This window comes from Phodopus roborovskii, unplaced genomic scaffold (genome assembly GCF_943737965.1).
Source record: "Phodopus roborovskii unplaced genomic scaffold, PHOROB, whole genome shotgun sequence".
NCBI classification, from domain to species: Eukaryota; Metazoa; Chordata; class Mammalia; order Rodentia; family Cricetidae; genus Phodopus; species Phodopus roborovskii.
Genome location: NW_026126418.1, coordinates 77,872,978 through 77,900,773, shown reverse-complemented (window position 1 = coordinate 77,900,773; position 27,796 = coordinate 77,872,978). Strand labels below are relative to the sequence as shown.

The following is a 27,796-nucleotide window of genomic DNA, read 5'->3' as shown; positions in this document are numbered from 1 at the left end:
CTGTCCATCTATCTATCATCTATCATTGGTGCACATGTGTGGAAGTCAGAAGACAACTTTTGGTAGTTGGTTCTTCTTCACTATGGGGGCTCAGTGATTGAACTTAGGTTGTCTTGTCTGGCAGTATATGCATCCACTGAGCCATCTCTTGGCTCCTAACACTTGTTTAAATGTTATCAAAGCACTTAATTATTTAATTGCCTGATAAAATTGTGGTAAAACAGTAGTGTTAACAAATTTGAGATCTCTTTTCAAAAGTGGCACGTTTTTTTAGGCTTGTACAGATGGTTTTAGGTCAAGTATTGACTTACTTATGCCATCTTGTAACTTGATTGACTAATATGGTTATAGTCATGTTTGAAAGACTATGTGGCTTACAAAGCTTGAGGAATCATTTGTGCTGGTAGTCAGCCAATATTTTATAAGCTACAATTTTCCTTAGAAAATTGCTCCTTGGATGTGTTGAATTAGGTTGTATGTGGTTTGTTTAGGTTTGTTCAGTGTTTTGCATTTAATTCCCCCCCCCTCCCCAGAGATAGTGTTCTTTCTGTAGCTCTGGTGTCCTGGAACTAGCTCTGTAGAACAGGCTGGCCTTGAACTCGCATAGATCTGCCTGCCTCTGCCTCCTGAGTGCTAGGAGTGCCACCACCTTCTGGCCTAGTTTTTTGATGCTGTTGCTGCTGTTTTTCCCATGCAGATGGAAAAGAACACTACACTTGTAATGCTTCCTTATGTTTGTTTTTGTAATGGTTCGTAGGTTGTTAAATTTGTGAGATTATTCACAGATTTGTGAGAAAATAAGCCTTTTTGATTTTAGTTTATTACTAAACGGGATATACTATCCTTCCTGCTTGAAAGATTTTGATAAGCCAAAGTAGTAAATCCATTTTTATGTCTACAGAAGTCTACCCCCCACCCCCTTTTTCCTTCCTCCTCTTTCCCCTCTCTTCAGTATTGCCTAGGCTAACCTCTTGAGCCCAGTCAATCATTTCTCATCCTCTGGAGTACTTGGCTCAGGGTTTGCTTAAAAAGTATTGTGTACTCTCCAGTTTTGGAGGCTACTCACTCTCATTCTTGATTGAACATTGGAATTACCTGAGAGCTTGAAAAACTGCACATGCTTCTTTTTTTTTTTTTTGGTGAGTGATTCTAATTTCATTGATCTGATACGTAAGTTCTTATAGAGTTTTAGAAATAGTACCAATAAATGCACTCCTTTAGTAGAGTGGTTCTTAACCTGTAGGTCTTGACCTTTGGATTGAATGACCCTTTTACAAGGGTTAAATATCAGACATCCTGCATATCATATTTATATTGTGATTAATAACAGCAAAATTAGTTATGAAGTATCAATGAAATCATTCTATGTTTGAAGGTCACCATACCATAAGGTATTAAAGGGTCACAATGTTGGGAAGGTTGAGAACCACTGCTTTAGTATGTCAGCTTTTAAGTTTGTCAATGTAATTCCTTTAAGATCCATATCAGTTGTTTGATGTGTTAGTAGCTAAGTAGTTTTCCAAGTATGTATCATAATTTGTTTAATCATTTACCTGTTGGAGAACCTTTGAGTTGTTTCCAATTTATTTGGCTATTACTAATAAAAGTTGCTATTTGAACATGTCTTTATAGAGTGGTAATTTTCTGGAGTAAATGTTAAAAGTGCAGGTGCTGAATTGTTTGATGAAAGTATTGTTGGTTTTGTAAGGCAGTGCGGTATCTTTTTAGATTTGTTTGTTTTTCAAGAGGGTTTCTCTGTGTAACTTTCATTTTTGTAGACCAGGTTGGCCTCAAACTCAAGAGATTCGCTTGCTTCTGCCTCCTGAGTGCTGTGTGCAAATATTCTTTTCACATTTGTATACACATTTGCTTGCCTTTAACTTTCTTCTTCTTCTTTTTTTTTTTTTTTCTGAGACAGGATTTCTCTGTGTAACAGTCTTGGCTGTCCTGTAACTATCTCTAGACCAGGCTGGCCTAGAACTCAGAGATCCGCCTCCCTCTGACTCCTGAGTGCTGGGATTAAAGAGGTGTGTGCTACCACCGCCCAGCACCATTAACATTTTGACAGAAAAAATTGATAGTCTTTAAAGAGTAGTTTTGTTTATTTTCTAGTTTGATTGTTTCTTTTACTGTTTCAGATTTGAGAATTAAAAAAAAAAAACTATAGTAAGAAATCCTCTATTAGGTTTGAGGATTGAAATTTTCTTCCAGCCTTTACATTGTCTCTTTTTCTTTTATTTATTATCATTATCATTATTATTATTTTGGTTTTTCGAGACAGGGTGTCTGTGTGAAACAGTCCTGGCTGTCCTGGAACTCACTTTGTAGACCAGGCTGGTCTTGAACTCACTGAGATCCACCTGCCTTTGTCTCCCTAGTGCTAGGATTCAGTGGCGTGTGCCACCACTGCCCAGCCTCTCTTCTTAATCACAGTCCATAGGCTTGATGAGGGTATTTGTGAGAAACTTTCCTGTCAGTGTCTTGATTCTGAAGTTAAGTTTAAGAACTCTTCTAAGGAGTTATAGTTTTTCCCCCCTAAAAATGAAATAGATTTATAATTTTACTTTTAAATCTATGTTGCATTTTGATTTTTTTCTTTTTTATAAAGTGTGTGGTTAAAGTTTCTTTTTCAGTTACAGATGTCTAGTTCCTTCAGCTTCATTTGTTGAAAAAGCTATACTTCCTCCACTGAATTGCTGTTATACTTCTGTAAAAAACTTCTGTAAAGAACTTCTGTCTGGGTTCTCTTTATATTTGCCACTTTTATAGAACTTTGTAATCTTGATTACTAAAGCCATACAATAATGCTTAAGTGGGGTGGAGTGTTTCATTTTGTTCTTTTCAAACTTTTAGCTGTTCTAATTGTCTATAAACTTATCTATGCCTATAAAAATATGTTGAAAATGTCAGTAAATTTATAGATAATTTTGGAGAGAATTGAGATTTTTTTTACTATAGATCCCTTTAGCATTGGATTTTGATAGGTTGGAATGAGGTTAGGAAGTAGTTCTGTATACAGTATTCAGATTGCTAAAATTGTATTGATATATATATAATTAAAATTTTAAACTGTCCAGTAAAGGCCATTAATACAATAATGGAAGTAGAAGCAGTTGTTCACTTATTTGTATGTTTATTCACTTTGTATACTTCAGAGTTCTGTCATGGGACAGACACTGTTCTAGACCCTAGGATACTATCAGTGGTGAAGAAGGTAGACATGGTTCCTCCTGTTATTGACCTTATGTTCCAGTGGGGTTAAAGGCAACAGAGCCCAATAAATTTTATGAATTTGTGATATCCTGTTGTAGTTTGAATGTGAAATAGCCCTCTATGTTTGGATATTTGGTCCCCAGCTGGTATTGCTATTTGGGAAGTTATGGAACCTTTAGGAAGTTGAGTGTTACTGAAGGAGATATGTCACTAGGGGCAGGCCTTGAAGTTTTATTTATTTGTTTGTTTTTTGAGACAAGGTTTTTCTGTGTAGCCCTGGCTGTCCCAGAACTCAGTTTGTAGACCAGGCTAGCCTTGAAATCAGAGATCCACCTGCCTCTGCCTCCTGAGTGCTGGGATCAAAGGTGTGCTTCTGGCTTGCCTTGAGGTTCTATAAAGTCTGTCCTTGTTTTCTGCTCCTTCTCTGCTTCTGAACTGCTGATACCCTACTTTCCTGCTGGCTTCTCACACTCCTGCTGCCATGCCTCCTTGATGTGATAGACTGTTCCCTTTTGGAACTGTAACCCAAACAAACCCTTTCTTCCATAAATTGCTTTCATCACAATTTTTTTTCATCAGCAGGTAAGATAGCTACTGTACTTGTGGAAAGATAGGATATAGAAAAAAAATTAGATGCCTTCTGGAGATGGAAGGGGAATTTTGTGATCAGCATTGATAATACTAAACAGGAGAAGAATAGATGAGAGTGAAAAACTGGTTAGAAAATCGGCTAGTGATATTTGCTTCATAAGGTCCCCTGGGGTTCCTGTTTGTTCCTCCCCCAATTTATGGACTTGGTAATATTAAGGAAAATGGAGGGCTCTTTAGATTTTGGTGTGTTTTGAAAACAGTGTGTGTGTGTGTGTGTGTGTGTGTGTGTGTGTGTGTGTGTGTGTGTACATGTATATACATGTGGAGATCAAGGGTCTTCATTGTGCTTATTTTTTGGGACAGTATCACAATCTGGAACTCATTTCAGCTAAACTGGCTGCTGGTGAGTTTCAGGTATCCACCTGCTTCCACTCCTCCAAGGTGGGGGGGTTATTGAAATGTTCCATCACTCTTGGTTTTTTATGTGAATACTGGGGAGCTGAACTTGGATCCTCAAGCCTGTGTGGTAGGTATTTTTACTGGTTGACCCACCTTCCCAGCCTCTGGGATTTCTGAGACAGTATTTCTCTGTGTAGCCCTAGCTGCCCTGGAACTTGAACTCAGAAATCTGTCTGCCTCTGCCACCTGAGTGCTGGGTTTGTGCTACCACAGTCCATTTTAGAATTTTAATATTTAACCATATAGGACTGGATGTAGTAGTACATACCTGTAATTCCAGCCCTTGTGAAATTGAGACAGAATTGAAATTTCAAAGCTAGCTTGAGATCAGCTTGGGTTATGTAGTGAGTACAAGAAGAGCATAGCTTACCTGGTGAGACTTTATCTCAAAAAAATAAGAAGTGGGCTGGAGGGAGACACTGCTATTTGTGGCTCTTACAGAAAACCTACATTTGTTCCCAGAACCCAAATGATGACTCATAACCATTGATAATTCTAATTCTGTGGTATCTGACACCCTTTTCTGATCACAGGCACCAGTCATGCATGTGGTGCAATACAGACAAAACACTCCTATACATAAATAAAAAAAGTTAAAACAGAGGCATTATGATATACTGTTTAATATATATATATGTATATATCTGGGTCTAGCATAATGCTGTATGTGGAGTAGACAACTGGGGTGTAAGACATAGACCTTACTTTCATTGAACTTTTGTGTAAAAGGAAGTCCAAAAGAATAATTGAAGAGGGGTTTTAATTGAGGTATCAGGTTTGAAGAGGAAACAGTACCTAAGTTGAGAGGAAGAGTGAGTCTGAACAGAATACAGTGTGGAATAAATGGGCTTTGGTCAGATCTGGTTTGAATGAGGACAGTCCTTCACTAGCTCTGTGACCTTCCTCCTTTCCCTCTCTCAACCCTCCCTCCCACCCACCCCTCCTCCTTGCTCCCCTCCCTCAGCCCCACCCATCACCTCTTCTCCTCTCCCCTCCCCTCTTTCTTTGAGAAGGGATCTCTGTGTAGCCCTGGCTCACCTGGAACTCACTGGTAGAACAGACTGGTCTTGAACTCAGAGATTATTATCTCTGTATTTCTGACCTGCAGCCAGTGCTCTTAAACAAACAGTTGAAGAGTCTCTCCAGCCCTACTGGGGATTTTTTTAGTAACACCCACAGTCTCTTTCTGAAATGTGTAATATTGTAAACCTGAACTTAGTGAATTTGTACCTGATTTCTGGGTGATAAAAATCATATTATTTATTTATTTGTGTGTGTTGTGTATTTGTTCCTTCAGAGGAAAACCTACTGCAGTTGATTCTCTTTCCCTATTTGTGTTCTGAGGACCAAACTCCAGGTTATCAGGTTGGTGGTAAGGCCTTTATTCTCTGAGTGGAATGTGGTGGTTAATTTTAATTATCAACTTAACACAGGTAGAATCTTAGTGGGTTGGCCTGTGGGTATGTTTGTGGATTAAGTTAATTGGCATCATTCCCTAGGCAAGGGGATACTGAATTGTTCCAGTAGAAAAATTGAGCTGACCCCAAGAAAGTGAGCATGCATACAATCTTTCTCCCCCTCTTGTATGTATATGGTATGATTAGCTTGCTTCAGACTCTATTGGACTGTGTGTGTATGTATGTGTGTGTGTGTTTTCTGAAATGAGTTGTTTTTTGTGACACATGTTTAATGTCTGCTGTGGCTTTCCTGCTTATGTGTAAATTAATGAAGCTTTGTTTTCATGCATTAAGATTGTTAGAGGCTGTATAAATTTCTGAAACTATAATTATTGGGCAGGTAGTTTCACATCTTTAGATTAATTGGATTTCAGCTTTGTTTTTTTCTTTTTCTAGATAGGGTTTCTCTGTGTAAGTCCTGCCTGTTCTGGAACTCACCCTGTAGATTGTGTTGGCATAAAACTCAGAGATCTGCCTCTTGAGTGCTGGGATTAAAGTGTATGCTAGCACTGCCCTGCTCAGCTCTCTTTCTGTTTTTTTTTTTTTTTAATAAATTCATGTGCATATATGTGATGTTAGGGTATTTTTTTCTCTAAACAACTAGTTCTATCAGTTTTCTTTTCTTTTTTTTAAAAGATTTACTTATTATGAATATCATGTTCTTTCTGCATGTATACCTGCAGTTCAGAAGAGGGTACCAGATCTCATTATGAATGGTTGTGAGCCATCATAGGGTTTCTGGGAATTGAACTCAGGACCTCTGGAAGAGCAGCCAGTGCTCTTAATCACTGAGCCATCTCTCCAGCCTGTGCTATCAGTTCTATACAGTCTATACTGAAATTGGGTTTTCCTGAACAGTTCTATTGGTTGCTGTGATGATTTTATTAAATAACCAGAACCTAGATTATGCTTCTTTTATGTAGCTGTCTTCTGTTACTGACAAGTGGCTTTTGTTTGTGTATTTTCTAGAACATGTCACACAACACTATGTCAAAGAGAATTGTTAGTCTTTCTTGCTATACTTTCTTTTGGGGCCACCAGCTCTGCAATATTGACACCGAGACTTACTATTAATTGTGAAAGCGTGAAAGCTTGGCCTTTAGCTTAGGCTTGTCCCAACCAGCTCTTATTACTTAACCAGTTTCTATTAATCTACATTCTACCACGTGGCTTTTTTTTTTTTTTTTTAAACCTCTCTTCCATTTACCTCTGACTTCCTTAGGAGAGGTCTGTAATACTGGGTTTCAGTAGATAAGCTAAAACAGTTTTCTGGTACAGTTTGTAAAGTAGTTTTGCACACATTCAACTCTTGATTGTTGTCAAAATCTTTTTAGTCAAGTAAGTAGATAAGTAGGCAGCAGTATTCCTACAGCACATGAGAGAATGGAGACTCAAACATGAAATGGAGAAAACTAACTGGGAAGTTGTAGAGCTACAACAGTCCATACAACATCTTTGTTTTTTGGTTTTTCGAGACAGGGTTTTTTTTTAAAATTTTTTCTTATTTTACATATTGATCCCAGTTCCCTCCCTCCCATGCCTCCTGACTCCCCCCTCCCATTCCCCACCCACTCCACAGGGAGGGTGATGCCTTTCAGGAGGGATCATCAAAATCTGTCATTTGGAGTAGGGACTAGGCTCTCCATCCTGAGACAGGCTTTCTTTGTATTGCTTTGGAACCTGTCCTGGAGCTTGCTCTGTATAGCAGGTTGGCCTCGAACTCACAGTATCTACCTGCCTCTGCCTCCCAATTCCTGGGACTAAAGGCATGCACCACCAATGCTCTGCTGATGGTTTTTCTATTCTTCCCCCAGAAAATTATGTGCCACAATTTTTATACTTGTTACGGTCATTCACTACTTATATATCATTGATAATGTGTCTTAATGTATTGATGATATGATAAAATTTTATCTTAAAGGTTCAGGAAATACTTTAAAGTAATTTGCATTGCATTATAGTCATCATTATACTCATAAATGATATAATTCCTTAGATATGTCAGCTAATGGAATACTTATACTCCTTAGAAGCTTAGAATTAGAAGCCTTGCTTCCAGGAGATAAAGTGACACCATAACTAAAGGAAATAAATACAAAAATAATTTAGGAAATAAAACTAACAATTATAACAGTTATGCTTTCTTTTTGTAAATGTCTCTCTTCTTTTCGTGTTCAATACAGTTTCTGTCTTTTACTGTTGCTCAAGACGACTTGGAACTCACAGTGTAGCCCAGGTTGGTGTTGAACTCTAGATGATCTTCTCAAGTTCCAGTATTAATGTATTTATTGTGAAATACAGTGTTTATCTGGGTAGTTTCAATTTTGCCTAAGAAGCCAAGATATATTCTGCTTTCTTTTTTTAAATTGGAGAACATGGTTTGGCTACATAGATCAAGCTGGCTTTAAACTCACAGAGATGCACCTACCTCTGTCTCCCAGGTGCTATAATTAAAGTTACATGCTAGCATGTCCAGCTCATTCATTCAGGCAGTGTCTTTGCTGTGTAGTTCATGTTGGCTCTTGGCTTAGCCTTCTGGGGGCTTAGGTAATGGCATTTGTTACCACATCCAGGATTTTCCTTAGTGTTAAAGTGTTGTGGGTATTATTGTATTTTCAGCTACAGAGTTTTTGGTAACTTGAGTTAAGTACTAGAGCCTGGGCTGTTGTGGAATGTTACTTGTATAGGTGAATAATGTGGAAACTTCAGGCTATCCCCTACCCCCGTTTGATGCCTCACAATGCCTCACTATGTAGCCATAGCCATCCTGAAACTATTATGTAGACCAGGCTGGCCCTGAACCCGGAGATTTGCCTGTCTCTACCTCCTGAGTGCTGGGATTAAAGGTATATGCCACCATGCCTGGATATTCCCATTTTAACATACTAAATTTATGAAGAATGTTCTTTTTTTTTTTTTTTTTTTTTTTTTGGTCTCTTTTTTAATTTTTGGATTACTTTTCTTGGAACTCTGTCTTGTTGGAGATTTTTTCCCCCTTAATTTCTTTCAGAAAAGATGACTTTAGCTAAAATTTAATATAATCATAATTTTATTGTGTTTTTCTTTATAATAAAGTGCCCTTTAGCAATCCCTTACATGTTTAGTTTTGCTACAAATGGGAGTAGATCAAATACTATCTTCCATCCCCCTGCTCATAAGTTTTCTAGCCCGTGCTAGACAAGGACCCTGCTATTTTGTTATAACCAAACCCACAACTACAGTTCTTTTTGTACCTGGTGTAAGACCTATAATCTTTAGGGTAACTGTGTGCTCTACTGAAGATGCAGGTTTTTTTTTTTTTTTCTTTTTTTTCTTTTTTCCTTCTTTGATTTTTGTTTGATAGATTTTCAATAAATATTTAGTAGTTCATATCATAAATTCCCTGAAGCCTGATTGAGTTCTGTATCATTCAGGCTAGTGTGTTTTGGCTGGTTTTGCATGAATATAGTTACCCAGTGTCTTAGTTAGGGTTTCTATTGCTGTGAAGAGACACCATAACTGTGGCAACTCTTAGAAAGGAAAACATTTAATTGGGGTGGTGGCTTACAGTTTCAGATGTTTATAGTCCATTATTAGTGTAGCAGGACATGGTGTGTGCAGGCAGACATGTTGCTGGAGAAGGTAGCAGAAGCAATTGTATGCCATAGAGCTTAGCTTGTGCATAGGAGACCTCAAAGCCCATCTCCATAGTGACACACTTTCTACAATAAGGCCACACCCACTCTAGCAAAGCCTAATTCTGTCACTCCCTGTAGGAGTCTTTTTCTTTCAAACCACCACATGTTGGTCCCTGTCCTCTCACCATTATCATCATTATCATGTCTCCAGTTCTACCTTTCTCCCTAGCACATACATTGCTCCATTTTTCTGTTTTTCCCACTTCTCCATCACATACTTATTCATTGTGATGGCCCTTGGATGGCTTCTGGCCACCTGCCCTCATTATTACTAACTATAGAACTACTTAGTGCTTGTATTAAATTAAGCTCTTATGTACTACATGTTAACTCCTTCCAACTACTCAAGATAGTGGTATAGTAATCCCTTTCCTAAACTTTCCTGTTTTACTATTCTTTTGTTTTAAAACACATAAATGCAGTTTTACTGACTTTAAAACAATTGACCTCACTTTAACTGACATATCATTTTCTAGTATTCCCCCATTACCTCTTCCTCTCTCCTTCCCTCCTTTTCTCCTTCCTTCATTCTTCTCTCTCAAGACAGGGTCTTGCTCTATAGCCATGGCTGGCATGGAGCTTGCTATATAGAGTAGACAGGCCTCGAAATCAGAGATGCGCCTGCCTCTGTTTCTCAAGTGCTGGAATTAAAGGCATGCACCATCACACCCAGCTCTCTGCCCTCTTTTGTAATAAAACTTCTTATACCAAGTGCTTTTTCTTTCCACTTATCTATTTTTTCTTTTTACTGAAATATAATCCATATGTGGTGGTTTGAATATGAATTCTCATATATTTGAATGCTTGATTATTAGGCAGTGGCACTACTTGAGAGGGATTAGGAGGTGTGTTGTAATTGGAACAAGTGTGTCACTAGGGGTGGACTTTGGGGTTTCAAAAGCTCAAGTCAGGCCCAGGGTCTCTTTTCTTTTGCCGCCCAAGGTTCCAGTTGTAGACCTCTCAGCTACTATGTCTGCTTCATGCCACCATTCTACCCACCATGAGAATGATGGACTAAACCTCAAACTATTAAGCCAGCCTCAGTTAAATGCTCTCCTTTATTAGAGTTGCTGTGTCATGGTGTCTCTTCACAGCAGTAGAACACTAAACATGCATCATAAAATTCAAAGGGTATGAGTCCGTGTTTTAATATATTTCATCCTTCATTCCACTGATTCTAGAACATTTTTATTACTCTTTATTAAAACCCCCTGAGCAATTTCTGTTTGTTTCCTCCCTGGCCCTGGAAATCACTGATCTATTTGCCACATCTATAGGATTTACCTGTTCAGGACATTTTATATAAGTGGGATCATGTAGTACATGGTCTTTATGTCTGGTTTTTGTGCCTAATTATGGTTTTGTTTAATGTTCTTGTTGTATTAAAGGGGGAAAGGATTAGTTTTGGCTTAAGATTACTTGTTGGTGGAGATATTGCACAGACAGGGCAGTAGGAAGTTGGCAGGTCTCATTGTGTTCATACTCAGGAAGCAGAGACCAGGCTACAAAACCTTAAGGCTTGCTTCCAGAACCTTTTTAAGAACATCCATCAGCTGGATACCAAGTATTCAAACATGATCTTATGATGGACATTTTACATTCAAACCACAGTGTTTTTCAAAGCTCATCCATCCTATGCCATATTATTAATCCTTTTTTTTTTTTTTTTTAAATGGCCAGGTAGCATTCCATTATGTGGATATACCACATTTTACTTACTTGGTCTTTAGTTGATAAACAATTAGAACTGTTTCCATGTCATGGCTATAATGAAAAACATCTTTGTTTTTGAGACAGGGTTTCTCTATGTAACCCTGGCTGCCCAGGAATTCACTCTGTAGACCAGGCTGGCCTAGTACTCAGAGATTCACTGCCTGGCATCTTTAAAAAATGTATTTTTTAAAAAATGTATTTTAAAAACGCTTATGGGTGTATACTTAGCAACAGAATTGTTCAGTCATGTAAATTATATTTGATGCTTTGAAGAATTGGCAAGCTATTTTCCACAAAACAGTTGCATGATTTTGTAGCCCTATTGGCAGTGTATATGACTACAGATTTTCTCCATCATGTTCTCAAGCCAGTTTGTATCCAGCTTTTTCTGCATTTCTACTTGAAGTGCCCTTGACAAGGTTATGAGTTTCACCAGCATGCCTACATTAGTAGTCTGTTTTTAGCCTTTATTTCGTTTGATGTGAAAGCAGCAGTTGGCGGTTAAGTACTCTGATACCTCTTTAAGTACTCCTGGCTTTCAGGGTTCTGTGTTGTCTTCCTTCTGTTGTCTTTTCTCCCTGCATTTTAATTGTCAAGTCCTTATCAGTTTCTGGAGGCAGGAGGATCTCTGTGAGTCTGAGGGTAGCCTGGTCTACAAAGTGACTTCCAGTAGGGTTCCAAAGCTACACAGAGAAACCCTGTCTCAAAAAACAAACAAACAAACAAACCCCCCAAAAAAACAAACAAAAAAAGAACCTTAATATTTTTTTGAGTTTATTCGGTTATATAGCCACTTAACTCTTTTTTTTTTTTTGGTTGGAATTCCTAACCCCTCCCATTTTTCCCCCCTTGTTTCACTTTTTTGAGATAGTCTCATGTAAGGGTGGCCTACTAGACATATAGGTGAAGTTGATCTTGACCTTTTGTTTCTTCTGGCCCACTTAAGAATGCTACCACACCAAGCTGCATTCCTTTTTTTTAAATTCACATTTTAAATAATAATTTTTATGTATTTATGTGTATGTGTATGTATGCCTCCTTATTTGTATATAGATCATGTGTGTGCAGGTGCCTGTGGAGGCCAAAAGTTAGAATCTCTGGAATTGGGATTACAGGCAGTTGTGGAGTTGCCAGTGTGGGTGCTGGGAACTGAAAACATTTTCTCTGCAATATCAGCAAATATTCTTAATTGCAGAGTCATCTCCAGCCTCTATTCATTTTAATTGCATTAAAAATATTATTTTTCCTGTTTGCTGGCTTCATTTTTTTGGTGGGGGGCAGTCATGTCTTTATTAGTGTCTGTTGCTGAGGCAATGGAACTTTCCCTCATCTACAGGGAACCTTATTGGGCACTTTAGCCACTGGACCAGGTACTTTAGCTTTTCTATTGACAACTGGGACAGGATAGTAGGAGAGTTTGGAACAGGATCAAATGGAGAGATTGTTTGCCACCTACAGACAGACACATGAGTAGTTCCCCAGATTGGTGCCAAGGTGGGTCAGGCCCCAGAGTGAAGGAAGAGAAAAAAGCTTCAGGTGGTAACAGTCACAGCAATAGAGCTGAACTCTTGGGGTCAGAAAGCTCTTGGGTTACTTCCTAATGGAAGTAACTTTCTAAGGCTGGAGGTCCCAAGGAGCTCATCTGTCCCACAGCCAGGAAACTCAGGGGTTAGCTCAACTAGTAGTGGGAAGAAGGTGCCAAACTTTATATATGGATTAAGGATATGTGCTAGTACTGACAAAACAGGCAAGATATTCATTATAGTTGAAATCACAAAGCTTCCCTCTATAAATAGCTCCCATCACCTTTATCTATTAAGCTCCTTAGCTTGGAGGACACCACAGTCCAAACTCTGCCTCAACCCCAAGACAACTGTATTCTTCGATTCTTTGGACATGTAAGGATGTTCTCTGCTCATTCTTGCTGCCAACAACACCCAGACTGCCTGCCTTGCTCCTTGCCCCCCTGTGCCCTTCTCAGACTGATAACTGTAGTTTTGTTTTTTTCTTGTGATCTCCATCCCTCAGATACTTGGAGCCAAATGATGTTACATTTGCTGTATCTAGAAGAGATATATCTGTATGTGATTTATGAGGTTGTCTGGCAGTAGGTGGGAGGATTTTGACCAAGTCTGCCTGCGATGTTAGCATCCTCTGAGAGGGAAGAAGGCTAAGTGGTGAAAGGAATGGATTGGGCATAGAGAGCTTAATGGAGAGGAAGAAAAGGTTAAAATGAGACAGAGTTTAAGTGGTAGAGCAAAGGGTAGTAGGAAGAAATGGGTCTTATGTTCCACGTGCATGTTCAGATGTCGAGCCCCAGGGCTCAGAACCAGCAAGTCAACCACCTGAGTGAGCCGAGAGAGCAGCACCTGTGGCAGCCACAGAGAGTATGCCCATGGCTAGTGGGGCATCTGCACTTTGGCAGGGATCCTCTCTCTATCACATGTGTCATACCAGGTCCTGCATAAGGTGACCCATAGTAGCTGCGGATATATGTGTCCTTGTGTTCGTTGGGGGGAACACCACTTCATAGTAGTCTTGATATGGACTGTAGACATATTCTGGGTGAAATTTGCCTTCAACAGTGCTGTCTTCCATTCTGTGTCATCATCCCGTGTCTCCGCATACAAGTGCAGGCTGGAACCCTTCTGTAGGTTCACTGTCAGTAGGCTGTCTCATCTCCTGCCCTCAGGGGACTGCACATGGTGACTCTCCTGGCCAATCTTTGTCTCGAATATTGAAGTGGATAACCACACAGACCTCCTCGTCCTGTGCCGTCTCTTCGTGGTAGTAACCTGGAGTGTTTCCAACCACAGAGCAAACCAATTCTGCTTCTAGAGGTGGAGGATGGAGCTTTGTCTCCACAATCAGCCACCCCTTACCAGGGCCATTTCTTCAGAAGGACTTTCTGAAGTAGAGTCAGGTGGGACTTGTCCACACCTGCTGCCACAAATGCTCACTACTCTATGAAGCTGCTCTTCCAGCTAGTCACACCTGTGCTTTGTATACACTACAGAGCTGGAGCCATTGTACATCCCCCCCCCCCCAGGCCCTGACCTCCTGGCTTCATTATTAAGAGTGCTCAGAGCTATTCGTCTGTCTCATATTTGAAGGCATTTAAAAAAATTGACATTTTGTAATAATCCCATGAAATGTACATTTAATTTTATTACAGAATGGAACAGAAACTCAGGATTGCTTGCTACTGTCAAACAGCTAGAAGACAGTAGTTTAAAAATTAAGGTCTATCAGATATCAGACACTTTATTACCAATACATTTATCAGTCTCATATTTATGAACTGAGCTAGATACTGTATTTTGAGACTTAGTTGCGCTTCTTAATTTATAGTTTGGAAAAAAGTATGCTGAAGCATATAAATTGCAACATAAGTATATGATTAATAGCTAACATAGAGGTAGAGTGTGGAAATTTTAATAAAGATTTTCATAGTTGGACCTATTAGAGAACTTGTTTTGAACCCCAGAGTTTGAGCTAAAATGTAGAAGCTGTTTTAGTTAGAAGTAGCTGACCTGAAGAAGAGCATGGAAGACTGAGGGACAGAGGTGAGAGGCTGCAGCAGATGGCTTTGGTATATATAACTGAGAGGAAGTTACTATTGACCTGTGATAAAGCAGTGTATCTTGAAAGGAGGCTCTAAAGATGACATAGAAAACATACAGCAACTATTTTTGTTGATAAATCTAGAAATATTGCCTAAAGGTACTGTTTAACCTCTTCAGGAAATTGTATGCAACCTGAGCGTGCTAACCAATTTCTGTCATAAGCATGAAGAATAAAAATGGCCTCCTCTGTTAACATTTTATTCCACAGGAAATGGTATAAAGCCATTGGAGCATCAGGACTGACAAGTAAGAAGTACATTTAAATGAAGGTTCAGTAATCTGTTTTTCTTCTGGGTTTTCAACACAGGGTTTCTCTGTCTGCATTGGAACTAGCTCTGAAGACCAGGCTGACCTTGAACTCACAGAGATCCATTGACCTCTGCTTCCCAAATGCTGGGATTAAAGGCATGTGCTACCTCTACCTAGCAAAGGCCCATTAATTTTTACAAAGTTGAAATGCAAAAATGTGTCAGAGAAGCTAGTATAGATTTGCAATATTAAAGTGTCAGTGTCCTTATATTGTCAGTAAAGGACAGTAGAAAATATTTAAGAATGGGTGCTGTGAGCCTGTACCACTTATATATTTATTTTACTATTTGCAGAGTTCAGCATTAAATCAGATGCTTTTAGGGAAAATAACCTAACAAGATTCTAACTAATTTGAAGTGTGCTTTAACTTTTATCTGGCAACTGTTAGCAGTCATGTAGGTTTGCATTAATTAGAATAATATCATGTGAGATTTTGTCTTCCAGTGGGGCATAATATAAATCCAGAGACACAACACTTAGAGTTTCTTAGATTATACTATTTAGGTCAGTGGTTCCTCAACCTTCCTAAAACTTTAATCCTTTAATACAGTTCATCATGTTGTGGTGACCCCCAACCGTAACTTATTTTCATTGCTACTTTATAACTCTGATTTTGCCACTGTTATGAAATATCTGATATATGACTCCTGTGGCAGGGTCAAACAACCCCCAAAGGGCTTGTGACCCACCCATTGAGAACCACTGCTCTAGGGCCTTTTGTTATCTGATAACTAGTGTTTTAACCAAGTTTCAATTGGCAATTTAAAAGAATCCCTTTAAATACAATTAAGTTATCCCATTTGTCTTTTGTGTTCTTTGTGTTTCTTATAGGCTGGTAAACAAATATCTTTGTATATAGCCAGTTATTGTTGAAATGTAGTGTTTATATTTCTGATGTGCTGTCCTAGTTTTCACTTGATCTTATACAATTATACACACATGATGGATTCTAGGCATGTAAAAAACATTAATTTACTAGAGATGACTTGAAAGTTGGTTGGTGAGATTATTTTTTCTTTCTCAATGCCTACTGATACTTGATATTTCACATTTTATTCCTATATGATACTGGCAAACCCAGTATGAACAAGTGATGGGTTGGTGATATTTAGCAGACAAACATTTGGGTGAAGATTATTTCTAACCCTTATGGCTACTTTTGATAAGTGCTGAAGTGTTTGTAAGAATCTGATTGTCATTTTTAAGTTCAAGGTCTTGTCTGTAAACATGATTTTTCATTAAGTCCTTGTGGTTGTGGTCATCATATGTTGCCTTCTTTTGTAATTCCTTCATCAGTCAGGTTCTCTTCATATAAAGTCAGACAGCTTCTGAATGTCACATAAGATTTAGATAAACTGTCAGAAACTGCACCATTTAATACAGAATTTATATCCAGTGTGTTTTTTAAGAGGAGAGGCAGATAAGATACAAAATAAACATGGTATCATCCTCTGCTACTTTGTTCCTATATCCTTTTGATATAGGATCTGCCTTGCCAGGCCCAAGATAACTCATCTCAGTTCTGAACACAAAACCCACCTTGCTTTTGCTTTCTGCCCATCCATCAGTCCGTCCCTCCCTCCCTCCCTTCGTGATGGCAGGGATTATCTGTGTTTGCTTAACTGAGGTGTACTTCTGCTGAAAGTTTTGAATAGAATGTTCATGCACACACGGAAATAGAACTGTTAATACTGAAATTATCAGATAAACCAGTTCCACCATTTTGGCCAAATTTAAGCAAGCTTTCGTTAACATTTAAAATACTGATCAAGATGGAATTTGGTCAGGACCACCATCTGGAAAATTTCCAGCCATGTGACACTGAGGCACCTGTTGGCAGTGCTTGTAAGGATAAAACCTATAGGCCATTGTACCTATGAGGTTTTGTTATCTTTTTTTGCTTGTTTTTTTCGAGACAGGTTTTCTGTATGTAGCCTTGGCTGTCCTGGATCTCAGTCTGTAGACAAGGCTGGCCTTGAACTCACATAGATCACCTGCCTTTGCCTCTCAAATGTTGGGACTATAGGTGTGCAGCGTCACCGCCTGGCTTGTTATTTTTTTCAAGAACTATAACTCCCAGAATCCCAGGAAGTGGAGCTGACAGGTTAAGTTTGGGTCTAACATTCTCCCCCCTGAAGTTGTATCCTGGGTTAAATTCATGGACTCTATGATGGGTACTAGTTTATATTTGGACCTAATAACCATTAGCTTAATGGTACCCAAATAAGAATTACCATTTACTTACTGTATCAATGATGTAAGAGCCAACAGTAATTAGCAGAATCAGAAGGGCTCAGAGCCCCGTGATGGATATTTCTTTGTTTTGCATAAAGCAGGCCATGTGTCCTAGCATAGGGTTGATGGGGGATGACCTTCTGTATATGTGTTAAAAAGCATGAACATTTTTCCTATGTCTAGAGAACCTGATATATATTTAAGCCTGATGAAAAGCACCTAACAGAACGCCAACTATGAGGAACCTCTCCACCATCCAATTTTAGAATTTAACAACCTAGAGCCAGTATGTTTGTGCATATTTTACTTCACTACTCACTCAGTCATTTTTAAAGTAATTTAACTTTTTTAAAAAAAATTGTGTATTGATGTGAAGATATTGGATCCCTGGAACTGGAGATACAGACAGTTGTGAGCTGCCTTGTGGGTGCTGGGAATTGAACCCAGGTCATCTTGAAGAACAGCTAGTGCTCTCACCTGTTGAGCCATCTCTCCAGCCCCCTCACTCTGTCATTTTAAAGAAAAAAATTTAAAGAAAAATCTGAGATTTTCGTAAAATTTCATATGTAAAATACTTCAGTATGCATCTCTAAAAGGTATGAACATCCCCCCCCCCCAATAAACCCATATGATTTCAATTTTACTTTCTAGAAATAATTCCAAAATGTTCAGGGTTCTGAAATAATGCTCATGTTTCCTCTGTTGTCTGTTTTTTAGTTTTCTTTTGTAAAATGTTTAAAGTACAATTGTGTTGTAAATCATATTCTTTTAAGAAATAAGTTAAATCTGTTCATATCATGTGTACTTAGAGTTGTCATTTATCATAGGATTGTGTTTAAGCAAACTACCTAAAAATAATCTGAATATAGTCTGATTTTTAGAAAAGTGATTTTTTTTTATTGTATATGTGTATGGGTGTGCATATGTGTATATTGTCTCATGTCTGTCGAGGTCAGAAGACTTCACTTTGGAGTTGTTGCTCTCCTTCTGCTATGTTTCCCAGAGATGGATTCATGTTGCCAGACTGTCTGCAAACACCTTTACCTGATGAGACATTTTAGCATCCCACTTTGTAATTTTATGAATGAAGGAGCTGAGACTTGCTCAGAAGTTAGATTTTGTTCAGAACTGACTAGCTTAGTCCTTGGCTGTAACTAGAATGAAATCTGACTAAATCTGTTGCTTTTACATTAATTACATTATATAGCCTATCATTTTTCTTTTGCTCATAATCTCTGCCAATGTTTTAAGTCAGGTACTTATGTTTTTTCTATTGTGCCTTTTCACAGATTATCAGTACCAATCTTGTGATTTATGTTAATTCATTTTAGAAGGAGTTTGTGAAAGGGCTGAATTACAATACCAACACATGAGCCAGAGATACTTCGATGTCCTGAAAAGGTCCTTGTCTTTTCTGACCTAGATGCAGCTTCTAACCTGATGAGGGGTATCAGGAAAGGGGAGTGAGTACTGGCAATAGCTGGAAGTTAAGTTGGATTGTTGAAGGGTCTAATATATTTTGTAATATCAGCACTTTCGTATAACCTAAACCTTTTTTGATTGCAAAAATACTTTGCCAAAATGCAAACAAAACCTCTATTTTAAATTGCTAATTTTTAACTTTATTGGGTGTTCAGAGATGGATAGCATGTTCTCTAGTCATTTTTGCAAATCTGCTTGAGAAGTATATGTGCTTATTCCATCTTCAGATAGTTTCTTTGTAATGCTGCTGTTCTGCAGAATACCAGCAGAAAGAATTTTTTAGAATTAAATACTGCTGGGCTGGCTTATTTACAAGGGTGTTGGTTTACCCGTCTGTGATAAGTGTGCTGCACTGTTTGTTGACTCATTACCCACCCACCCCCCTTTCCTTTTAGTCAGAATTTTCACAGGATCTAGAAGTTCTAAAGATAGTCTGATGACCTATATCACAGCCTTCCAGTGAGAAGAAAACCAATAGCTGTTGTGGTTCACACAGTTAAGTTGCAGTTCCCATGCTTGGGCATGGTTTAAAGGAAAAGATGTCAAGTTGAACTTTCACAGATTGTTGTACAAAATTAAATCCCTGCTCTTTTCATATGCTCATGGAAACGTTGATGTGAACTCAGGATTCCGGAGACACCAGTTGCAGGAGTGGTTCTGCCAGGACCATACTGTGGTTGTAGAAAAGCCATCAAACATGTTTATGTATCTGGGCTTTCATGCTATAAAATACAGTTATGCCATTTGTTGTTTTTTAGTTCTTCTCAGGACTGTTGTGAGCATTAAATGTAGTGCCCTATAAGAAAATACTTAGAGAAATTCTAATTTTTCCTTTGCACCAGGAACTATTATACGTGTATAACACAAGTAAATTGTAAAGCTTTCATGTACTAATGATATATCGATTTGAGAATAATACAGCAAGTGTATCTGGAAGGACATTCTATTGTCTGTGGATGGATAAGGAATTGGGTTTATGATAATGTGACATTTGAATGCATCCCTGAAACAATGGGGGAAGGAGTTACATGGATATGAAAGGTAAACTACTAGCAAAGAAAGTTCTTAGAGTGTGGATCTTAAGCAGAGATTCTGGTGTGGATCGAATGCAGAGTGTGGATAGTGACAGAGGACGCCAAGAAGTGAGAATCAGAACATTGGAGATTTATATCCTTAATTATTAACAAGTGTTTGCTTGACCTAATTTGAGATTTTAAAAAAAGCAACTCTGCTCTTTCAGAGAACAAATACTATGTGGGGGACTTAAGACAATAGTATAGTGTAGATGAGGGATTTTGGTGGTTCAGTCTTATGGAAGATGGGATTGATCATCATTTAGGCAGTAAGAAGCTAAAGGTAAACGGATTTGTTGATGGAAGAGAGGACTTTGACCTGAGCAGTTAGAGGGTTGGAGTTTTAGAGTAGAGGGAAGAGAGAGGAAAAGGGGGAGGGGGAAGGAGATAGTTGGTATTGGAGGAGTGGGCTCTGTGCGTGTTTGTAGTTAATTGAAACTTTAAGGTGCTTTCTAGGCATACAGACTACTGTGTTTATATACTTGACTTTGAGTCTGGACTTGGGTTGATAAAAATTTAGGAATCTGTAATGTACTAATGGTGTTTACATGAATGTAGTTGCTGAGTTCTGAAGTTTTAGAGAAAGGGAGAGGATGGAGTAATTTATAAAATGGGTGAGAGTAGAGAGACTGATTTCTTGGATGGAAGCAAAGGGAAGTAAAGTGGGGCAAATAAGGAACACCTGTTGCTGAAATGTCAACTAAGAGAATGAAATCATTTACAGCATGTACAGTATGTAGATTCTAGGAGACTGTGACCAGATAATGATGATAATAATAATAATAATAATGATAATGATGATGAAGTCAACCAGAAGTGTAAGCCCAAAGAATTGTGCCCTTAAAAGAGGAACATAAAAGTGGGTTTGTGGGCCAGTGATGGTGGTGCAGGTCTTTATTCACAACACTCAGGAGGCAGAGGCAGAGGCAGAGACAGGCAGATCTCTGTGAGTTCCAGGCCAGCCTGGTCTACAGAGCTAGTTCCAGAACACTAGGGATACACAAGAAACCCTGTCTTTAAAAACTTAAAACAAAAAGGAAACAGGTTTGTAGCTATAGCCATACAAGAGGTCAAAGACTTGTAAAAATTTCTTTCTAAAAATGGTTGCAACTGTAATGTGGTGCTGCTGTGCTGATAGATGGTGATCCAGTAGAACAGAGGAAATGATGATGCATGTGGCAGGCACTAGCTAGGCTTGTTGTTGAGTGCACAGAGGGACAGGAACTAGTAGGATTGAAGTTCAGAGGTTCATATTACATAGGAGTGGAGACAGTTCATTCATAATACTGGGAAGGAAAAAAAAACATGGTTTAAAATGCACTAGTATGGGGGCGAAATCAAGAATGAGAAAGTTGAGCTATATAAGACACACAGTAGAAGGGGAGAGCCAACTTTCCTGTGGCATGTGCAAACCTTCCTTTCTCCCTTTACACAAATAACAATGTATTAAAAACTAAAAAGTGAGGGTTTTCTCAGTAGGATCCTTATTTGCCTCTTACTCTTAATTGGGGCAGTCCTTGAACACTGGAGCATATCTAGAGCCCCAGGTTGCTGGTAACTACCAGGGATCTTGTTTTTCGAAATGCTAGGACATCACAACAGGAAACAGCATTTTCTTTAAAAAAAAAAAAAAAAAAAAAAAAGTGTGTGTGTGTGTGTGTGTGTGTGTGTGTGTGTGTGTATACATGCATGTGTGTGCCAGTGGAGGTCAGAAGAGGGTGTGTAATTCTGTGGAGCTGGAGTTACAGGTGGGGGTGAGCCACCTGAAGCTGGTGCTGGGAATCTGAATTCCTGGTCTTTCAGAAGAGCAAGTGTTTGAAGCAGTCTCTCCAGCCACAGATTTAGCATTTTAAATCCCCCTGGGGGATTTAAAGCTGAGATAAAAAGACCATTCATTAGTGTTGACTAAAGTTTCTGTCCTGCCAGGTCCTGCTGCCCTTCAGCCCCAAGCAAACACACTGTTGGGTGATGACTAGGGCTTCTTACTGGCTAGTTCTCTCTTTATTATTAACCTTAACTACTAATCTGTGTATTTCTTCATGGCCTTCTCTTACCAGAAAATGCCTGGTGTGTCCTATCTTCCTGATCTCAACATGGTGTTTCTTGGAGGCCTCTTCTGCCTTTCTCTACCCAGTCTTCCCCTGGTCTGGTAGCCCTGCCTGTACTTCCTTGCCTGGCTATTGGCCAATCAATGTTTTATTCATCAACCAGTAAGAGAAAGACATATACAGAAGGATGTCCCCCATCACATTAGCTTGCTGCTGATACCCCTGCCCACTCTCATTTTCAGTTGCCCAAGATTAGTGGCCTGATAGCCAAGAGGACTGGATTTAACCAGGATGCTATTGTGTCAGGTGAGGAAAGGAACTGCTGTTGTGAATTGCAAATGGTGGATTGTAAAATTAAATTAGGTAAAGGTAGAAATGAGCCTCTAAAAAGGAGGAAGAACTGTGGAAAAAAATGGTTGCCAGGTTACAAGATAAGTCCTGGCCTGGTGGGGATAAAAATAGGAAAGGGAGATCTATAGACGACAGGAATATAAAGTAACAGGCCAGACTTTTAGAACCCCTTTTTGTGGTTATTAAAATTGAAAGATATGTGACAAGAATAGGGTTGAGTCATTAAATACTATCATTAACTATTATCCTGGGACAGTGAGAAGAATTTTTCAGACAGGGTTTCTCTGTGTAGCCTGGTAGTCTTGGGACTTTCTCTGTAGATCAGGCTGGCCTCAAACTGAAAAGATCTGCCTGCCTTTGCCTCCCTAGTGCTGGGATTAAAGGCCTGTGCCCCTATGCTTGGCTTGTTTTCCGTGTGCATAGCTAGTGGGAATTGCTTCTCTTCTTTTCCTGTGTGGGTCCTAGAGATTGAGTTTGATGGCCAGCCAGCCTGGTTTAATCAGTGAGTTCCTGGCCAAGACCCTATTTCCAAATTGGAAAAAAAAAACAAAAAACTCAAAACCACAAACAACAACAACAAAAAAGTTGACATGGACAGTATCTGGGGAAGGACATTTGTCCCTTGGCTTCTATATGTATGTGGACACACACATACATGCTTGCACACACAACTTCAACTTGTATGCCTGGTCTATTAGTCTCCCCAGGGCTAGGTTATTGGAGTGCACTATATCACTGAATGTAGTTTTTGTTTTTTTTGTTTTTGTTTTTTTTTTTTTTTTTTAGTTTAAAGGCTAGAATTTTAACCACTAAATTGATTTAAACTCTGAAAAATGTTTAGTAATTTCTTCCTGGCTGCTTAGATTGTACTAAATACAACTTGATTTAAATATTTTAAAAATTATTTTATGTGTGTGATGTTTTGCTTGCATGTCATGATCAGGAGTGGTGTCCATGGAAGCCAGAAGAATGCATTGGATCCCCTGGAACTATAGTGTGGTTATGAGCTGCTCTGTGGGTGCTGGGAATTGAACCCAGATCCATTAGCCGCCTCATTCCTCCTAACCCTATTTTCCTTTTTTCCCCTTAAAATCAGATTGATAAACGAGGCAAAAGTCTTGGACTGTGATTTAGATTCTATCAGTTGTGCCCAACCTTTTGACATTGTGACATGCTGTCATTTACAAAGTTCATGCTTGAAAGTAAAACCACACAGTTGAGTTATAAAAATATTCACAAAAATTTAATATTTAAGTTTATGATTATTTGTTGGGCTGCAGTTGTAGCTGTCATTGGGTGCATGTAACCCACGTTGGACATGCCTGTAAGATATGCCATGTTGTACCTGACATGTATCTGGTTAGTAGTGCAACCTTAATTTTATTCTGTTTCATTAGTAAAAACTGTGAAGTTGAATGAGAGTTATAAGTTCATTTATAGCCCATCCCAATGTGATCTGTAGATACTGCTTTTATATAGTTATTGTGTATATTGTCACACTGTGAAGTTTTCAAAGGTTCTTGTGTGTGCGGAGGAGTTGCTCTCTGTGCAGACCTTGACCAAATCAGTGGTCAGGGTTCCATCGAAACGTCACAAATTTCTTCATCATGCTTTCTTGATTTCGTTTGCTTTCATTGTTCTTCCTTAATTTTGCTGGCCTAATAGCTTCATCCTTTTACAGAGTAAAGTTTATTGACTTTAAGTTATTGATATGTTTATTGGCTGAGCCATCTCTCCAGCCTGTGGACTTTCAGTTCTTAGTGAACATAGAGCAGTCTTTTCACTACTGAATTCATAGGAACATAATGAGTGGTTGACTTTCTTAGAATAAAGTAGTGTTGAGAATGGAAGGTGCAGAAGACTACATGGATTTTATATGGATGTTATAGTTGTAATGAAAGGTGAAAGGAACATTTTTGAGATACTTCTAAGAAATTGTTTTAGTAGTACTTGTGCATTCTCCATGTGATGTGTTCAGTAATCACACTTTTATTTGAACCTGTCCCCCCCCCCCCTCCTCTCTCTGTGTGTGTGTCTGTCTGTCTGTCTAAATTTCATTTATTTTAGGGAGATTTTTGTAAACCAGTTAGGGGAAGTTGGTTGTAAGTTGTGCATTTAGATCATAGTAGAGTGCCATTTGAGGTCAGTTTTCGGCCTATGTTTTCTTGTAAATATTAAATGGAGTTAAATGACTTAATTTCCAAAGTCCAAAAAGAATTTCCTTAAGAGAGCAACTATAATGTTAAGATCCTGTTAATGGTAGCAGTATGGAGAGTGTAACATGAAAAATAAGAGACCCAGAGACTGATATTGGGATTCAAGCTTCAAGCTGAGGCTCAGAGAAGGAAAGCAGTCAGCCATTAATTAGCTCTTACCTTAACTTCAGGCTAAAATGGTGATCCTGTCTCCTCTACACCTTAGACTGCTGCCTTTCCTCAGTGTGAATGGAATCAATTTCTTCCTATCCTCAGTGGCCAGCTCTGAGACACTGTTCCTGTCTTTAATACCTCCCAAGAGTTCTGTTATTAAATGCTTGAGTTCTGTTATTCTTTTAGACTGAAACAATTTCCTGTAACCCTGGTGGCCTTGAACTCACAGAGATCCATCTGCCTTTGTCTCTTAAACTCTAGGATTAAAGGTGTTTGCCACCACTGTCCAGCCTCTATGGCTAACTAATATATCTGCTTTGCTATTTTGATCTCCAATGGTTTTAATAAATCATAAACCATAGGACAGGGTTTTCATATTTGAAGCAGACTCACAAACTACTATTTAGATAAGTAGGAAACTATTTCTTTTGCATCGTCTGTAGTTTTCTTATTCTGATAGCTGCATTGTTAAAGCCTGGGATTTATTTGTCTTGATCTAGCCCTTGTTTGTTGAATGTCTAGCTACATTCAGAATTTCAGCCACATTCACAATTATTTTTTTCTTATATGTAGTAAAATAATATCTCATGAACTAATATGGGTAGTAGAATGATTATCAAGGCTTTTGACAAGTAATCCAAGGGCATTCATTCCCTTGGATATCCAGAAGTAATGAAGAAATAAGCCAAAAATGTAGTGGAGTTTTCAAGTCTGGGGCATGAATATTTACAGATCAAGGGGATGCTTTAGAGGGTATGGAATCCCTATCCCTGTCATCTCCCCCACCCCCACACTGTCTCTTTAAGGAGTTAAGAAACAGAACCAGAAAAAATATTCTGAATTTTAGTCCTAAAAACAAAGGATAAAGATTATGCCAACATATACTGTCATTGTAATGGTAGTATTAAATGGGAAAGCATGGTAAATCAGTGGTATATTAAGATGCTTCAAGCATTTGAGTTTTCATGTGTGTCTGACAGAGTGTCAATTTTGTAAGTCTAAGGTTAGTTGTAGCATTATTATCCTTAGTAGCAGTATTGCCTTTTTAGGTGGTGACTCTTTAGTGAGTCTGCCTGCCTTTACAGATACATTTAGGGATCCAGTTGTCACACTGTAGCTACCAGGAAGGTTGCTTTTTCTGCCCATATCACTTAGACTTCTGGACCTATGCGAGTTTTGTTTGAGATAATGTAATTATTAAAAAAAAAAAGTCTCAAGAGATAACATAGTGGTTAAGAGCAAGTAGTGTTTTCCCAGAAGACCTGTGTTCAATTCCTAGCACCATGTATGTACCAGGCTTTTATTTTTTTGGGCCACTAACCAGCTCCCAAATCATTATCTACTTTTTTTTTTTTTTTTTTTAAGCTTTTCTTCCTTCTGTATATGTTACTTTCACTGGTTTTCATGTCTGGTGACTGCCTGGCTTCTTGTCCCAAGTGTAACCTTTTCTTTCCCTCTTGTTCTCTTTCTTGAACCTAGATTTTTTCCTTTTATTTTCTGTGCCTGTCAGCCCCGTCTATCCTATTTCTGATTGGCTATTTTCTGATCAGTATGTGTGTTTGTTTGTTTTCTTCGAGACAGGGTTTGTCTGTGTAACATCCCTAGCTGTCCTGGAACTCACTTTATACACAGACTGGCCTGGAACTCAGAGATCTGCCTGCCTCTGCCTCCAGAGTGCTGGGATTAAAGGCCTTCCTTCAGTCAGACCAGGTGCTGTAAGTGGGCAAAGTGAAACAAATGCAACACATCTTCACATGGTTAACAAAGGCAGCAGAAACAAATGTAACACACCTTTACACAGCTAAAGTATTCCACAACATAAACAGATGTAACACATCTTTACCTAGTTAAATATTCCACAACACATGTAGCTTGGAACTACTTGTAACTCTAGCTCCAAGGAATCCAGTGTTACCTTCTGACTTCCTTGACACGGCACCCACTTAGACTTGGCACACACAGATATAAATACACATACATATAAATAAATAAATTTGGTAAATTTTGTCAATAATGTTTGTTTCTTTGAAATCAACATAGTGATATTGGATGATGTTTATGGGCCCCACATTTAGGTTTGGAGCTAATTGTAGACAAGTTGAAAAGTTGTTTTTCTCTTTTCTTGCAGGTGTAATCCAGAGAACAATTTTCAGACATCTTTGATTATATTTGACACTGAGCAGTCAGGGGATTCAGGCATATGAGGAGGTACTGTCACACAAAACAGTGTCTAGTGAAGACGACAAGAAAGAGAGAAAAGGATCGGAAAAAGAAGCTAAAATATCATAGGAAACCATGGTGGGTGATGACTGGTATTTCTTTCATATTTTTTTTGTTATAAAAGATTATATAATGTACAATTAGAAATGTTAACAGTATGGGTAGATAGTGAACAGTTGTCTTGGTTTTGGTGCCTCAGATAAAGATAGTTGCTCTGCTGTTTTAACATACATACATACATACATATATATATATGTATGTATGTATGTCAGAGACAGCTTACAAAAGTTGGGTCTCTCCCTTTTACTATATGAGTTTCATGGAACAAACTCAGGTTGTCAGACTTTTCTAGTCATTAGAAAAGATTATGGGGAGTTAGGGAGGTGGCTCAGAGGTTAAAAACATTTCCTACAATGAACCTGGATTGGAATTCTCAGCAAGCACATAGTATTTCATAACTATTTGTAACTCCAATTGTGGAGTATCCGATGCCATCTTCTGGCTTCCTTGGGTACTGCGTGAGTCTGATGCACAGTCATACATGCTGTGTGGCAAAGACCCACACACATACAAGATTAATAATAAATCTTAAAGAAAAGATTAGAACTGAGTGGTGGTGACGTACACCTTTAATCTCAGCACTCAGAAGGAAGAGGCAAGCAGATCTTTCTGAGTTTGAGTGCAGCCTGGTGAGTGAGTTCTAGGACAGCCATGGTGGTTACACAGAGATACCTTGTCTCAAGAAACATAAAAAAACAAAACAAAACAAAAAAGATTAGTTTTCCATAACTCAGAAAATATAAAGAGTAGGATTGCCTAGGATAATATAATAAAACTGGCATTAACAAATCACTGTAGCTTAGTAATCTTGAACTTTAATTTCTGTCTAGACTTTAAAGTACAGAATTTTTTCTCATGATAATTAAATAACCTGTAGACATGAATGTTTTAACTTGAAAGGTACCTACCTCTT

General features: G+C 38.5%; 1 protein-coding gene and 1 pseudogene across 5 annotated transcripts in view; one reads left to right on the top strand and one right to left on the bottom strand.

Annotated features, from left to right (window-relative positions):
* The window catches only part of Strbp (spermatid perinuclear RNA binding protein), a 113,674-nt gene that overhangs the window by 15,440 nt on the left and 70,438 nt on the right, over window positions 1–27,796 (top strand). For 4 of the 5 annotated variants that reach the window (XR_007834565.1, XM_051185359.1, XM_051185356.1 and 1 more), the window contains exon 2: window positions 26,732–26,901. Coding sequence is in view for 4 of the 5 variants with exons in the window: in XM_051185359.1 (XP_051041316.1) it covers window positions 26,899–26,901 (3 nt within the window). In the remaining variant the exon portion in view is untranslated. Of the gene's footprint in view, window positions 1–22,125; window positions 22,190–26,731; window positions 26,902–27,796 lie in introns of all 5 variants that reach the window. The other variant, XM_051185357.1, reaches the window with a different exon arrangement.
* Window positions 13,434–14,034, bottom strand: LOC127222853 (pleckstrin homology domain-containing family B member 1-like; annotated as a pseudogene).